The sequence below is a fragment of the Psammomys obesus genome, unplaced genomic scaffold (genome assembly GCF_907164565.1).
Source record: "Psammomys obesus unplaced genomic scaffold, mPsaObe1.curated_primary_1811, whole genome shotgun sequence".
NCBI classification, from domain to species: Eukaryota; Metazoa; Chordata; class Mammalia; order Rodentia; family Muridae; genus Psammomys; species Psammomys obesus.
This window is the reverse complement of record NW_026596051.1, coordinates 14,656,548-14,673,768: the sequence shown is the minus strand read 5'-3', so window position 1 is coordinate 14,673,768 and position 17,221 is coordinate 14,656,548. Positions and strand designations below refer to the sequence as shown.

At 42.3% G+C, this 17,221-nt stretch overlaps 1 protein-coding gene across 5 annotated transcripts in view; it reads right to left on the bottom strand.

The window, feature by feature from the left end:
* Nf2 (NF2, moesin-ezrin-radixin like (MERLIN) tumor suppressor) overlaps nt 1-17,221 on the bottom strand; it is an 83,103-nt gene that overhangs the window by 28,647 nt on the left and 37,235 nt on the right. For all 5 annotated transcript variants that reach the window (XM_055623876.1, XM_055623873.1, XM_055623877.1 and 2 more), the window contains 6 exons: nt 14,792-14,860; nt 13,085-13,167; nt 10,182-10,257; nt 6,836-6,970; nt 2,765-2,839; nt 1,721-1,834 (listed from right to left, as the gene is read on the bottom strand). In XM_055623876.1, the coding sequence (XP_055479851.1) occupies nt 1,721-1,834; nt 2,765-2,839; nt 6,836-6,970; nt 10,182-10,257; nt 13,085-13,167; nt 14,792-14,860 (552 nt within the window). The remainder of the gene's footprint in view (nt 1-1,720; nt 1,835-2,764; nt 2,840-6,835; nt 6,971-10,181; nt 10,258-13,084; nt 13,168-14,791; nt 14,861-17,221) is intronic.

Sequence of the window (17,221 nt, the reverse complement as noted above, 5' to 3'; positions counted from 1 at the left end):
CAGATAATACCACACAGACTAATTATTACACCTCTGAGCTTGTGAGTCCTGAGGGGAGCCAACTGCAGCTGTAGCTGCTCTATCAAACAGTTCATCCCAAACCACAATTGATATTCTCAGCAGCAAGGATCAAATTAGCTGTGGATTTCAGTGAACAGAGAAGGTCTGTGAGAAGAAAACAATGATGTAGCTAGTCCAGTCTGCCGGTAGGTGCTACCAGCACACCTTCAGAGGCTCAGCCATGTGTGCCCAGACTGACCTGCAGTGAGGAAGTACAGCTGGGAGCCTAATTAGCATCCCACAGCACGCACGGAAAATGCCATTTTGTAGTCTATCACCATCTAATTAGAAAGGGCACTGACCTGGCAGAGGAGACATACATAAAGAAAGATAGCTAGACAGACAGAGAGACAAAACCATGCCTGGCTATCTTGTCCCAACTCTGTGATAACAATTAAAAGTATAGGAACGACTAAGGGTCTTAGCTTTTTTCTTTCTTTCCTTCCTTTGTTCCTTCCTTTTTCTCTCTCTCTCTCTTTCACACACACTCTCTCTTTTTCTTTCTTTTGGTTTTTCGAGACAAGGCTCTCTGTTTAGCCTTGGCTGTTCTGGACTCGCTTTGTAGACCATGCTGGCCTCACAAAGATCTGCCTGCCTTTCCTCCCTGGAGTGCTGGGATTAAAGGAACATGTCACCACACCCATCTCAGACCTTGAGGTTGTTTGATAAATCTCCTTTAACATTTCTCTTATGTTTACTTATTCATGCATGCAGGTGTGCCTGTGGTAGTGAGAGGACAACTCGTAGAAGTCGTTTTCTCCTTCTAGCTAGCACATGACTCCGGGTATCAAATCAGGCTGTCAGGTTTGCCCACTGAGCCATCTCACCAGCCCAAGTGCTTATTTCCATAGCTGACTGCCCACTATCTGGGCATTAGCTAATAAAGATCCAACAGAAATGAAAAAAGAGCAGGTGCATCTATAACCATAATATTCTAGCTGACAACAGCTATTCCTTATCTTGTAGGCCAAGGCTGACCAAAAGCAGCACCAATTAAAACAAGGATTTTAGTTGTTATTATTCATTCTTGTATGTGTGAGTGGCTGCATGAAGTATGTGGTGCATGTCCTCTGGCACAAGTGTGGACATCAGAGGACAACTCTGTGGAATCAGTTTTCTTTCCATCTTACATGGGTTTCAGGTAGTGTCAGGCTTGCACAGCAAGTGCCTTTCCCTGACAAGCACCTTGTTAGCCCTAAAAAGCCATGTCTTAGCTGGCCATGGTGTACACATCTGTGATCCCAGAATTAGGGAGGCTGAGGCAAGAAAACTGTCTTGGTTTGAGGCCCGACTGGGGTCCACCGACTGTACCAGGCCAGCCAGGACTACACAGTAAGAATGTGTCTCAAACAAACAAAAGACCAGAAGGAAAAATTCAAGCTTAGTAAAGCTCTTGCTATGCAGACCCGAGTTTGAGCCTTAGCACCATGAAAAAGACCAGGCATGATAGCATACTAGGGAGGTAGAGACAGACAGCGCCTGAGGACTTCCTGGCTTAGCTTTATCACTGAGTCCCTGGTCCACTGAGAGACGCTGCCTCAAAAGGCAAAGTAGATGGCTCTTGAGAAATGATACCTCAAGGTTGACCTGTGGCCTCCAACATCAAGTGCACAAATACATACATACACAGAGCAAATGAGACGAACATAGCCTTCCTCACCTGCTTTCTAGCCTTCTCCTCTCTGGCCTGGGCTTTCATCTGCTGAACTTCTAAAGAGTCAGCTTTCCTCCTCCTCATGAACAGGTCATGGTTCCCAATACACAGCTGGAGAATCTGTGGTCACAGAAACAGAGAACACGGTAAGCACACAAATCTATTTGGCTGCCTACCAGCCTACCATGCCAGCAGTAAACCTGAGGGTGAAATGGAATAAAACACAAAAGCCCTGCTGATGGCTTCTAATGCTCTGTTTTGGAAATATCTACAAGAAGGTGCCTCAGATAATCCAGGAGATAAAAATCACAAGTGAGGAGAAGACACTCCATTAGTCACCCAAATGTACCAACCATAGTCTCCTAAGTCAAGGTGTGGCAAGGCAGATCAGGGGGACAGGGAAGACCAACCAGGATGCTGGGTTATTCACATACAAAGAAATAAGCTGGTTCTCTCCCTCATGCCAAAAAGCTGATTCCAATTTCAAAGGTAACTTTTATTTGAAAATCAGGAAAATGAAAGATGTCAAGTAAGAAAACACAGAGGAACAAATGTGTCAACATGAGAGGTGAAAATTGTTTGTCATGACATCATAGAGAAGGAAAGTGAATCTCACAAGGAAAAAGGGTAATAATAAAGAAAACAAACAAACAAACAAACAACCCAACAGGAAAGTGGCCAAAAGACATGAGCAAGAATGAACAGGAAATTAGATTTGGTCAACAAATTATAAAATGGGACTTCATTAGTAATTATAAAGTGCAAATCAACATGACAAGTGGAGGGCTGAGCTATACTTCGGTGGTAGAGTGTTTCCGGGCATGCAGGAAGCCTTAGATTTTATTCCTTTACCAGAAAAAAAAAGTTAGCTCATTAACTCTGTAGGTTACCAAATCAAATATTTCACACCTCTTAGCAAGAGAAACTAGGGCCATCTCCTCGGCAGAGAAGCTTAAAAAAGGCAATACACATACATGCATACTACATATAGCGCATTTAATTCCTCAAAAAATTCAGTCCTCTGTCATGAGCACAAGGACCTCAACTTACCAGCTTATTAACACGCAGCTTCGAGGAGTTAAACTTGAAGACATCAATTTTCTTATCCAGTGGTTTAATAGTAAACTGAAAGAAAGGAGTACAGTTTGAGGTGGTACCCACTGGGAATCCACAAATATAAGCAACCAAACAGCCTAGTCCTGGCTTCCTGGTACCCAGGAATGAAGCCTTGGTGAGTTAGAGACATACTAAGCACCAAGATCGGGGCTGCAGAAGTTCATAACCGTAACCATCTTAGAACCCGTGATGGGCCTGTTCTGGAAGCTACGCTGGCACAGCTCCTTGCCTTCATAAAGCTCACAGTCTAGTAGGAATTAGTCCAACAACAGCCAAACACTTGAGATACCACCATATGTTAGTGTCTCATTGGTAGGACATGGTAAAAATATGCTAGAGGTTTAAAGCAGACCTACCACAAATGGGAGGTCTTAGTGTATGGCAAGTAATAAGAATAAATTCAGTCTCTGACATTGAAAAGTAAGAAAAGAAGGAGGAGACGGTGAAGAGGAAGGGGCAGAGATATCAACCTTATGAGCTCTTTAGCATCTGCAATGATTCAGCAGACTTAGACAGAAGGCTGAGAAGTGGTGAGGAATAAAAAAGTCAGAAGGGTTATAGTTGATATAAGATACAGCAAGTTACTATGGATCTTTAAAGATGGTCAACTGGTAAAAGATGTTAAAAGAAGGAATAGTGTGAAGAAATTGGGTTGCTGTAAAATAGAAATATATAGTTCCTAAAATCAAAATGAAGGCTAGAGAAACTGAAACAAACAAACAAGAACAACAAAGAACCCCCAAACAAAAAGGCAACTGCCACTGTAAACCATTAAGGAGACCAGAGAGATCCTAGATTCCAAGGGTGGCCCCTGGAAATGTATCTCTAAGCTGGATATGATAACACATGCCTGTCATGTTAGCACTCAAGAGGCAGAGGAGGAAGACCACAAGTTTAAAGCCAGCCTGATTATATAAAGAGTTCCAGGCCAAGCTGAGAGGTGGTAGCACACGCCTTTAAACCTAGCACTTGGGAGGCAGAGAGGCAGATGGATCTCTGAGTTAGAGGCCAGCCTGTTCTCTAACATTGTGAGTTCCAGGACAGCCAAGGCTACACAGGGAAACGCTGTCTTGAAAAACTGGAAAGAAAAGAAACAAAACAAAAGAGTTCTAGGTTAGCCAGGGAAACATAGCAGACCCACTTCAAAACAAAACAAGCATATCTAGATCAAAGCATTTCATATGCACATATGAAAATGTCATAATGACACTCATTACTTTGTACAATTAGCACATGCTAACAAATACTGTAAAAGTACACACCCATTCCCAAGAAAGACTTGTATAGCTACTCCCAGCAAAGCAGGGGAAAAATGACTAAGCTAGAGGTGCAGTTCTTGCCTGCATGTGGTTTCTATCCTCAGGAACACAAAATGTAAAACTAGAAGAATGAGCTGCTTAGCAAATCAGTGTAGTGGGGAAGGCAGATTCTTGGGTATTTCTTTACATGTTTATACTGTTCGATGAGAAATGAGCACAGACAAGACCAAAAATCCTTAGTTTTGCTTTTGGCCAAGTTAATTTAGTCCTGTATTGCTCTGGGGTAGAATATTATTTATGAATTTCATAAACTTATTTCTAGCCTTGCTACTGAACATTTAGTGCTGTCAGTGGGATGCCACAAGCAGTGTGAAAACCACAGGCTCTATGTCACCCCAGGCCATACACAAAGAATCAATCAGCTTAAACCAATACTGTTTTAGCAGGACGACTGCCATACATAACTCCCCAAACGACTTCCCATTATGGCATGCCAAGGTAGCCAGAGGTCTGCGTGCCACGTAAGGATGGAACATGGTGGTACCTTATTCCTAGAGAGGGCAATTAGAGTTATTGTGTTAGGCATACCAGGGGGACCTTCATCTTTGAGCTCTCTTAAAAACAAGTATTTGAGGAACCTTTAGTGTACAATGTGTGATGTGTAGTGTACAGCCTTTGTGAATTGGGAAGTGAAGAACTAGTTACACCACAAAACACTCATGTGGAGCTTCCAATTTAAGAACCTGAAAAAAAAAAAGAACCATCCCAGAATAACCAGCTATAAAACCCAACACCAGAATGTCTAGGATTAAGAAATGCAATTGGGCCAGGCACAGTGGTGCATGCCAGGCTTCATAGAATAAACAGATATGTAGCTATCAGGGTCTGAGGGACTGAACTCAAGCCATTAGGCTTGACAGCAAGTACCTTACTCACTGGGCCACCTCAGCGGCCCACACTGTACTTATGCATTAGAACAGTCAAGTCATTACTGAACGGTGATTTCCTAGAGACCTAACACACATCTGTTTGCTCTGTTGAAGCCTGGCACAAGCACATGTTCAATAATTCCTTTAAAATGAATGAGTAGGAAGCTGAGGTGCTGCTCGGTGGGACAGCAATTGCCTTGCATATGCAAGGCTCTGGGTTTGATCCCTAGCACCATCCAGTAAAGAGAAAAAGAATGAATACATAAAACAGGACTACTGCATTTGGAGAAAGTCTTCATCTTATAAAAAAATATGCAAACCCACTCCGGGCACAGTGGATCCTGCCTGTAATACCAGAATTTAGGAGGCTTAGGCAGGAACACTGCTGTCAGTTCAAGGCCATTTTGAACTACACAGAAATGTTTGAACCCAGAGCTGAAGAGATGGCTCAGCGGTTAAAAGCGCTGACTGCTCTTCCAGAGGACCCAGGTTCAATTCCCAGTAACCACATGGCAGCTCACAGCATCTATAATTCCAAGATCTGACCCCCTCACACAGATATACATGCAGGCAAAACACTAATGCACATAAAATAAAAATAAATTAAAATAAGTATTTGAACCCAATGAATGTTATTTAAGTTTCCCAAACTTTATCCTTTAACCACTTGAAATATGGCAGTCTGCTATCTTTATTCATACCATTGCTGAAATATCCACTGACGGCTAATCTTGGTTGTCAATTTGACTATCTGGAATCAATTAAAACCCAAGATGTCAGGCACTCTTGTGAGGATTTTCTTAATCAGATTACGAAGCAGGGAGAACCACCCTAAATCTGGGCCATATTTTCTAGTAGTAGCCCACATAAAAGGACTCAGAAGAAGGAAACTTTGCTCTTGCCTGCTTGCTCTCACTCTTGCTAGCAAGCTCATCTGTCCTGTGGCTGCAACATTCCTTCACAAATATTAGAACCATTGGGATTACAACACAGACTAAACAGCAGCAGCTGTTCAAGAATCTTCTAGGCCTTCAGCACAAAAGGCGGCTGCAGAGATATCCAACCTGGTGGATTCTTAGCCTCTGCAGTGTGAGACAGCCATTGTTGAACTACTAAGACTTCATGCTATAAGCCAATCTAACGAGTATACCCTTTTAACAGACACATTCATCACATTAATTCTGTTTCTTTAGAGAATCTTGACTCATTAACACACCCTTTACAAAATATCTAACTATCAGCCTGGTATGGTGATGTATGCCTTTAATCCCAGAATTCAGAAAGCAGAGTTAAAGGCTGGCCTGCCCTATACAGCAAGCCCAAGGCCAGACAGCACTACACAGTGAGACCCTGTTAAAAAAACAGGACAAAAAAAGCACACCCCCCACACGCACGCATGCGTGCACACACGCACACACTCTCGCACTTCTCCACTGCATGTACCAAACACAGTACATAGGGAGAAGCTTAAAAGAGACCACACTTAAAATACAAGGAAACAGAAAGCCAAGTAATCAGAAGATGTTCCTTTTTCCTTCTTTCTGTTCTTTGGGGTTTAGTCCTGACAGGTTGAGCTAGTTGCTCTCTTATTAGTCAATAGTAGGATTTAGCCATGCACTTTGAAAAAAGGATGTCAAAACTCTCCATAAGTACTTTAAAAAACAACAACCCAAGTTCTAAAGCCTGGGAATTAAAGGCCTCTCACTGACAAGGAGATAATCTGTCTTGGGAAGCGTTGGCAGAGAGAAGAGACAGGAAAGGACCTTTTGCAGGACCACTGCACCGCAAGTGGCACCAGTACCACAGACATGTCCTACCTCCTTGTCGCTGTAGGAGATGTTTCGGATTTCATTCCAGGGGAAGGAGATCTTGGGGGTCAGCCTGTTCTCAGGGTCATAGATATGAAGCCCCAGAGCATCCACTCCAAGCAGCAACTCTGTGCCCTTTTTATTCTGCAGAGCCAATAAAGAGCAGCTGTTGTCAGCTTCCAACTGGGGATTTTATTCAACTTTCTAAAGAATCTGGCACACTGTTACATTTGACAAGTTTCAACAAGTCCCAACAGAAATCACAGCTCTCTTGTAACCCAGGAGGCTTCCAGCTTCTGGATTTAGTGAAGCAGAGTCAAAACAATACCATTTTTGTGATTGGTGTATCGCCTGAAAATATCACTGTGGACTCAAGGCTTCTGTCACTGGCTTGGTGGCTGAAGAAATGGTAATTTAAATGTTGTGAGTACTAGTTAAATGACCCGATTATCAGAGGGAGAGCCAAAATCCAAATGTCTGAACATTTCTCCCATTACAGGGAATGGCAGCTTTATGGCACCACTGTTGCTGGCTGGTAGTGCGGGCTGGCATATACAACACCCTGGATTTGATCTTCATCATCACACACACACAGGTTGCTGGGTTTGTAGAGGGAAATTTTAAGTCTAGGGACTACATGGGTTCATTTTAAGTTACAGTGCAGCTCCATGTAGTTTTGTATACCATACCCTAACACGGTACAATGCTAACTGCACTAGCTAGGTGGTGGGTATTTTTGGCATTCACTGAAAACTTCCCTTATGTTTCAAATGCTTGATAATTAAATGTTGGAAGAAATACAAAAATAAATTATATACAAATTACACATCTACGCAGCTGTTTAAGACACCTGTTAACTCTGACTGTTATCCTTCTGAGAACAGTCCTGGTCAACAGTTAGTGCAGTCAGAGGCTTAGTTCCCATGCCCCAAGTTACTGACCAGGCATGGAGCCATTTGCCTACCCTCACAGGCAGGCCAACTGAAACTCCCTGCACACACAAGGACACCACAGCTCCTGACCCCTTGCTGACAGGGAAATTGAGCCAAGACTCAGGGGTAGGAAAGCAGATCTGCAAACTGAGAAGGTGCTTGGGCTGTGAGAGAAGTGCCAATCTAACAGCAGGTGTTAGAGGGGAGGCAAGCACTCTCAGATAAATCTCACTACTCCTTCTAACACCTGAAATCAGGCCCTGCCACCCAGCCGTACAGTGTTCTGCTTGTCTGCAAAGCTTTTAAAATGGATGTGCTGAAGAAGTGCACATGGCTTGTATTTTTACAAGCCATTATGGAAAATAAGGTCTTTCCTTATGCTTTTGATAATTTAGTTTAAATTAAAAAAAAGAAAGGATTCCACTCTCTGCTCTCATTATGACTGACACTTCTAGAGACTAGAGAGGTTAACACAAACCACTCCTCTGAAACAGTTTGTCACACGGCACCCCATTAATATGTACCAGTATCTATTTATCAGTTAAAATAAAATGTATTAAGTATTTATCTTCCCTGGTTAATGATAGAATTTGAAATGTCTAATATAAAGGCACTTCAATGTCTTTAACTCTGTCTATTGTTCAACATAAAAAACAAAAATTAGTTCATGCTCATTTGATTAATGTGGAAATATTCCTTAACAAGAAGCTGGTTTTGGACTGCTGAGATGGCTCAGTGAGTCAAGATCTTCACTGCCACATCTGATGACTGAGTTGGCTCCCAGGATGCACAACAGATGAGAACTCTAGCCTGGCGTCCTCAGCCCACCACCACATACAGATAGATAACAAATAAAGTGTACATATATCCTCTAAGTAAATAAATTTATAAGAAACACTATTTTGTTTTGGCTTGGTTTTTGGAGTCAGGGTTTCTCTGTGTGGTCCTGACTGTCCTGCAACTCACTCTGTAGACCAGACTCACAGAGATCTGCCTGACTCTGCCTCCACAGTACTGGGATTGAAGATGTGTGCCACCACAGCTTTTTAAGGATTACAAAATGTTCTTTTGTAAACAATTAATGTTGGTGGGGGTTAGAGATGCTAATTTGGTTGACAAAACCACAGAAATGTATTAAATTGGTCTAACCTCAAAGAAATGAATGTCAAATACAAACTGATGAAGCTGTTAATTATTTAACACTTATGTGTGTTGTGCATGCATGCTAATGCCCCAGCACAGTGAAGATCACAGAATAATGTGTAGGAATCAGTTCTCTCCTTTCACCATGTGACTGAACTCAGGATGTCGGGCTTGGCAGCAAGTACCCTATCTACTACTCCATCTCACTGGTCCTAATGAAACATTAGACACAATCTTCTGCATTCTTTTTTTTAAGATTTGTTTTTTGTTAAGTATTTGTGTGTCTGTGCACATAAGTGCAAGTGCCCTCAGAGGCCAGAGGCACGAGATTCCTCTGGAACTAGAGTCTCAGGCAGTTTTGAGCCTCCTAAACTGGGAGCTGAGAACTGAACTCAGGTCCTGCTGAAAATAAAATATCTTGTAAGCACTTGCTTATTATAGTAGAACATTTTAGTGTGCCCTGTACTTTATGCAAAGAAATCCACAAAAACTTGTATTTTAGGAACAAATTAAGTAGAAAGCTATCCTAGAATACTGGAGACATGCTTAATTCAATTTACTCAAATTTAACAAAGACTGTAAAAACCCCAAAAAAGAAAGCAAAGGGTAACTGGGATCATAGGGTAGATGACTGAAGCTCATCTTTAATGTCTATTCATCGGTGGCCAACATTTTAACATCCAATCATCCACCAATCAAGAACAGCTTGGGTACATCCTTTGGAAAAAGCATGGATACACTGCAACCGGCAGCCGAATCTCCCACAGGAGATGTGCTCTAGGGCCAGACCTGAACAGAACACAAATGCCTTTCTCTGCAGAGGCACTGGTTCCCAGAGGCCTGGGGACCATTAATGGTCTGAATAGAAAACTAATTAGCTTCACAGTGAGAACAAGAATTCCACCCACACAAATTAGGAATCTGTAAGAGCAACCTTACTTTCAGTGGGCCCCAGGGAAAGACATTATTTCCAGGTGATCCTTGGATCTCACAAGAGGCCAGAATAATCAAATATTACACGGCCAGTGTTACAACAGGGCTCTGCTGAGAAGAGAGCCAGGCCCAAGTCCCTGAAGGTACCACTGCCACTTAATTACCTCTGATCTAATTTGAAATCCCCAAATAAAAAACCCGGCTCTCGACCTCTGTCTTCCTCTTTTCTTCTTTACCACCAACCATAAAAGACTAACTACCCTGGGATGAGGAAGTAGCCCATCTGGCTGTGTGGCCTCTGCTCAGTCTGTCTGCTAGCCAGGGAACTTGGGGAGGAGTCAACACACCCGGATTGTAAAGTAGTTCACACCGTACATCTCCAGATCCTGAGCTATCTTCAAATACTCCATTTCAGCTTCATCCCTGTGAGGAGAATGGAAAACATCATCACTGAGGCTAAGTGACAAAGGTGGAGAACAGACACTTGCCAAGCCAGGCATGCCTATGGACTTACGACACCTGCAGAAGATAAGAGGCAGGCCAGACACCAGCACCGCTTCTCCCAACCCAGAGTCTATTAAGCACAAGCAGAATTTCCCATCCCCATAAAAAAAAGAAAACAGACTCATTACACTGACTCTTGGCTTCAATTTCACACTCTGCCCTTGGTAAATAGTGACATCTGTCTCGAGTGATTAAAAAAAGAGTGTGGGGGCTGGGAATATAGCCCAGTAGTACAGCACTCACTTAGCACACACAAAGCTCTCGATTCCGTTCCCAGCAATGGCAAAAAGAAAAAACAAAACCACAGTGTGTTCTTTGCAGCCTCAAGTGAATTACTGAAGTCATTGCCTTATCTCTGTGCACTTTCTTAACCTAGAGGCTTTAGTAATGAACAAGCTTTTCTACAAGCTAGCTGACAGTACCTACTTTCCTGGTTTTATCTCTCAAAGTACTGTTGTCAAGGTTAAGGCAAGAACTATCTGAGCCATAAACCTGGCCAGTGGATGAATACTTCTGTGTTATAAGTCAAACTTAAAGCAGGCTGTGGAAGTAGCAGTGACTTGCAGAAAACTCTCCAATAGGTACCAGCATTAAAGTAATTTAACTCAAGCTTCCCTATGACCTTGTCCTTGTCCTCCTCTCTCTCATCTCAAAACACTCTCAGATGGATTTTCAAAATTCACCCTGAGAGAATGCCAAGTGTTGGCAAGCAGGTAGAAGAAGCAGAAATCACACACACTGCTGATGCAAATTGATTCAATTACTTTGGAAAAACTGTTCAACATTACCTGTAAGAGCAAAAACCAAGAAACAACTTAAGAGTCCTTCAACAGTAGAATAATAATCTGCTATACTAATATATTGGAATTCTGCACAGCCATGAAAATGAGAAAATTATTGTTACATGTCATGAACTCGAATCTCACAAGATAATCTTGAGTAAAAGGCAGCACTAAAAACAGAAATTGGTTGTATTTATCTAAAGTTTAAAATAGCTACACCTAGCAGTGTAGGTCAGTGAAAGATCAGTTACTTGGTTAGCATGTGAGAGACCTTGTATTTGATCCTCAGCAATACAAAATAGTAATATAACAATGGTAAGTTAAAAAAAAAATAATGGACAATACTAATCTATGGGAACACTAATTGGAAACTGGCAAACAGGTTGGGCGTGGTGACACAAGCCTTTGATCTCAGCACTGAGCAGAGACAAGTGGACTTCTGTGAGTGTAGACCAACCTGGGAAATACATCATCAGCTCCAGTACCTACCGCAAGAGCTACACAGTGAGACTCTGACTCAAAAAACAAAAAGAAAGAAATTGGGAAACTAGTTATCTTTGGAAAGAAAGTAAACTGAGAAGTCACAAGCTATTTCTTCCTTATCATTTTGTGATAAATGATTAAGCAATATACTTCTGATCTCTCCATTTTGTGGGCATAAACAACAACAAAGATAAGGAGCTAGAGAAATGGCTCAGTGGCTAAGATGTGCTCTTCCAGAGGTCTTGTGTTTAATTCCTAGCACCCACATAGTGCCCAACAATCATCTGTAATTCCAGTTCTAGTGCCCTCTTCTAGTCTCGGCACCAAGCACATACATGGTACACAGACATACATGTAGGAAAACATCCATATGCACAAAATAAGCTTTAAGAAAATATATAAGTAGGAAGTTGATTTGAAGGACTGGGGTGGGGCCTAATGAAAACATGATCAATATCTAAAGCTACCAAGGGAATAGTTACAAGTTATACATTTTCATGTTTTAATTTTCTTTTTCTTTTTTCTTTTCTTTTTTTTTTTTTTTTTTTTTTGAGGTAGGGTTAAAAACAAATGTTGAAAAAAACCTAGGGTAGTGGGAACATTCTACTAGTACTGCTGATGGACAGGTGCCAAATTTAGTGTCACCTGTCAAAACACGGAATGTTCATGTCCCTTGACCAACTCTCTTCTAAGAATCTACCCTCTAGACCTGTGTAACTGTGAAACAACGTGAGATCATGCACTGCAGGAGCTTTCTGTGAATGTGAAAAGCATATCCAGGCTCAGTGGCATCTGTAATCCCAGCACTCAGAGAGGCAGAGGCAGAGGCAGGCAGAGCTCTGTGAGTTCAAGGCCAGCCTGGTCTACAAACTGAGTCCAGGACAGCCAAGGCTACACAGATAAACCTTGTCTCAAAAAACAAAAGCAAAAACAAATAAAAGAGTGCAAAAACAAAGGGCCACTGAATGCACCAGGTTTATACAGCCTGATAGGCAGAACACATGACCACTTTAAAAAAATTATTTAATTTTATTTGCATTACTGTGAAAGTGTCAGAACCCATGGAACTGGCATTACAGACAGTCGTGAGCTGCCATGTGGGTGCTGGTTGTTGAACCTGGGCCCTTTGGAAGAGCAGACAGTGCTCTTAACTACTGAGCCATCCCTCTAGCCCCCACATGACCACTTTTTAAGTCCATTTTAATTAATTTATGAATTTGAGTTTCAACCCAGGGTCATACACATTTCAGGCAAGTGCTCTACCACTGAGCTACACGCCCAGATTGTCACGTGCTCATTTTCAACAACACACTACAATAAGGATGCACATGAAACTGAAGAGCAACATTATTCCAAGCTCTTGCTTTTCCTTTTATATACATACTTCAGGACTGCAGTTTGTCCAACAAGCATTCTAGTTTTATAATTCTTTAAGGGGAGAAGACAAGAGGAAAAGTAAACCAAGGATGAAGCAGCCTCACCTGGCTCTGCCCCGGTGCTCCGCGTACCAAGCAGTAATTCTTTCCTCCCACATTTCTGGAGTCATCTGATATAGATTTATCACCTACCAAAAAGAGCAAAAGAAAAACCCACATGGAAAGCAAGTCTGAGTATTGTTTGCCATTTCTGTAATTATGGTTCGTTTTTACAAAACAGTAAAGCTATTTTAAAAAGCTGCATGCAGGGAGAGTCACACATAGAGGTGGGCGTGTAAACAAGCAGCATTCCACTAAAGGATCAACCTGCAAGCTGCAGGACTCCCCAAGCCTAACTACACCTTGGGGCTGGGAGTACCCCCTTTTGCTGCTGGGGTTCCTCTCGGGGACCGCCTGGCAGTGCAGCAGTGCTTACTCCCTCTGACTTCAACTGCATCAAAGCCATCAAAGGTCAGGTAAAGGCAGGAAAGGGCTGGGGAAAAGCCTTATTACCCAGTGACGGGTGATAAGCGGGGCTGTAAGAAAGGAGGCAGCCAAAGGCTGTTTCTGTGTCTAATGAATACAACGAACAAGACAAGGATTAAAAGGCTCTCCCCAACATTATCTTCTCCACCCCACACAGCTCAATTCTGCACAATGAACACACAATCTCATAGCTCCCTTAAATCAATGCCACTCAACCACCTTTAGAAATTGCCACACTCTGACTGGCAATTCAACATTAACTCCACAAACTCTTGCTATTGTGTTGTTTTGAGACCAAATGTTACTTAGTAGCCCAGGCTGGCCTTAACCTCATGATCCTTTTGCCTCTGCTCCTTAATGTGAGGACACTATGTGCAGCTGCACCTTTGATTTTATATGCCTGACCAAGAAAGCTAAGTGCAGTGATATACACCTGTAATTCCAGTGCTCAGGAGACTGAGGCAAGAGGGTAGTGAGTTCAAGCCAGTCTAGACTATAGAGCCTGTCTCAAAAAATAATAGGAGGGGCTAGAGAGAAAGCTCAGCAGGTAAAAGTGCTTTCTCTGAAAACATGAGGAATTGAGTCTGAATACCACTGACAGGCATGAAGAAGCTATGAGGAACTGACAGCTCTTGGGAAAGGAAAAAAAACAATTTTTTTTCCAAATAGAATGACCACTGGGTATACCAACCACACCCCAGGCAGCACACTCAGGAGTACGTGCTCAGTAAAAATTGGAATCTATTTTTTTGTAGTTGTTGTTTAAGAGAGAAAGAACATGAAGTTTAGTGGGTAAGGAGATAGGAGAGGATCTGGGAGGAGTTGGGGGAGGAATTTGATCAAAATATACTATATAAAATTCTCAATAAATAAAAACATAAAAAAAGGCCAGGCATAACTGTACATACATGTCTGTAACCACAGCACTGAGGGGTAGAGACAGGCAGATCCTGAATGCTCACTGGCTAGCCAGCCTCGCCTAAATGAAAGCATCCAATCAAGAGGCCCTGTCTTAAGACAATAAGAGAGAACAATAGAGGAAGACACTGCAAGTCCAGCTCTGATCTCTGCACATGTGAAAGGGTACATACATCTGCATACTCACATGCATACACAACACACACACACTAATAAATATGCTTAGCTAAGATTCCATACTCTTTTTCAAGATTATGAACTGTTTGTGCAAATGTGCTTGCTGTTTGCTTCCGTCACTCTTCAAATCATTCAGTGGCTTTCCTTCAGCCACATCCACTGTTTTCCCAAAGAGAGAATTTGATTTCTTACCCTTTTTGGAAGCAATTCCTCTTGGGCTAAAAATCCCCGCTTATGCACAGAGGGGTCATAGTCGCCATACTGGAAAGGAAAAGAAAGACAGCTGGTGACTGAGGACGTAAGCACTACTGTCATTTCTGAACAAGGCTCAACTCAGCTGGTCCCTCCTCCCAATTCCAGGGAGCAATTCAATTCTGATGACAAGATTTCAACCTTGCCAGTTTGTTATCCTTGAATGAAAATACAAAGCTGATTACATCTATGAGCAGAGTTGCAAAATCCCATAAGGGATGGATGGGTGATGTGCTAATAAGAATGTGACATCTGTATGGAAATGTAGTCTGTTTCCTAACCCTCAAAGAAAGCAGTCGCTTCCAAACATTAGCTTTGTAATGGAAACAACAAAACACAACTGTGAAAGTTGTGATTAGTGAGGTGTGATAAGAGCCTTACCTACAAATGCCTCTAAGCAGCTGGTAATTGGAGCCAACTGCTAGGTGGAACCAGGGATAATGCAGGGAATATTTTTAATACCTTTTGCTCAAGGTTCTGAAAGTTGCTTTGGGAAGATCTGATATCAACACTGACATTCCTACTGCACAAAGAAACAAATAAAATAAAACGTTAACTGATACAGCCAAAGTTGTAGAGCAGATTACCAATGGGGCCTACAATCTAAGTTACTCTTCCAGGAGCAACAACTCAGATATCTGTTCTCTGATTTCTAAAAACAATATTCTTTCCTAGAAAACTTAGCTTAGATCAGAGAATCACCCACAATCAAAGAGTAGGGCTGGTATGTGACTCGGTGGGCCAGGACTTGCCTTAGCATGCATATAGCCCTAGGCTCAACCCCCAGCCCCTGGTATAAAAAGAGACTGTGGACTAGGAATAGTGGTGCATGCCTTTAGCCCCAATCTTTGGAAAACAAGTACAGAAGCAGCTAGGAGTTAGCAGTCAACCTGAGCTATACAGTGAGATAAAATAAAGCCTTAAAGTAAAATAAACAAACGAGAGAGACAGAAAACAGTAGAACATGAGCACACATCCTGGCTCTTACCACTCAGCCGTTTAATGGTTTCTCTCTCTCACATTTCCTTAGCTATGTATGTGCATCGCCACAGTGCTTAGGGGTCAGATCTTTCCTTCCCCCAGGGATCAGCTTCAACTGTAGGGCCTGGCAAGTGCCTTGACCCACAGAGCCGCCTCAGGAGCCCAGTGCTTTAGCTCTCTTTTCTTTTCACTCTCTTTTTTAAATTAAAAAATGTTTTTAGATTTATTTTTATTATTTTATGTGTATGAGTGTTTTGCCTGCATGTACATCTGTGCACCACATGCTGGGACTAGAACTTAGGTCCTTTGCAAGAACAGCAAGTGCTCTTACCTACCAAGTCAACTCTCCAGATCTCTCCTCCTCTTTTCTTTAATTAAAGATTTAAGCTGGGCACAGTGGTAGACACCTACAATCCCAGCACTCAGGGAGGCAGAGGCAGGCAGATCTTTGTGAGTTTGAGACCAGCCTGGTCTACAAAGTGAGTTCAGGATAGCCAAGACTACCCAGATAAAAAATCTTGTCTTGAAAAAAACAAACAAAAAAATTATGATTATTATTATTTCATTTTATGTGCATATTTCATCTGCATGCGTGTTGATGTCCCATGTGTGACTGGTGTCGTTGGAGGCCAGAAGACATCAGATCTCCTGGAACTGGAGCTATAGATTTGTGAGCCACCATGTGGGTGCTAGCAGCCTACAGTTCCAGGGAAGTCAGCTCCCTATTCTGGCCTCTATGGGCAACAGGCATGCATATAATGCACACAAAAATACCAAGGCAAAACACTGATACACATAAAATAACAATAATTTTTCAAAAATTTAAAAGAGCCAGGCAGTGGTGGCACACACTTTTAATCCCCGCACTTGGGAGGCAGAGTCAGATGAATCTCTGAGTTGGAGGTCAACCTGGTCTACAGTGAGTTCCAGGACAGCCAGGGCTACACAGAGAAACCCTGTCTAGAAGAAGAAAAAAAAAAGAAAAAGAAAAAAGATGAAATCTTTCCAAGTTCTTCCTTAAGTGAGAGCACTGGCCCTGGAGGACCTCGCTGTAGCAAGGAGCAAACAATAAAGGGATCCAGGTGAGCATCTGGGCAGTGCTGGGCCCTGTGAAAGTCAGGCATGAGTGCTGTGTCTCAGGGCTTCACAGGCTATGACTAAAGCCATGCTTTGCATTTGCAAGCCTTTCAACACTCACCAACCAAATTTTAATGCAAAAGTAAGCAGATATGCAAAGTTAAAGTTGTAAATTCAGGTCTCAAAGGCTTGCAAGATTAACGACCCCCATTATTAAATTACACCAGGCTCCCAGCTACTACCCTGATCAAATATATCACATCTGAGCAATGTGGAGGCAGTGGAGACTCTTCCCAAAGAGCTTCTCGCTGG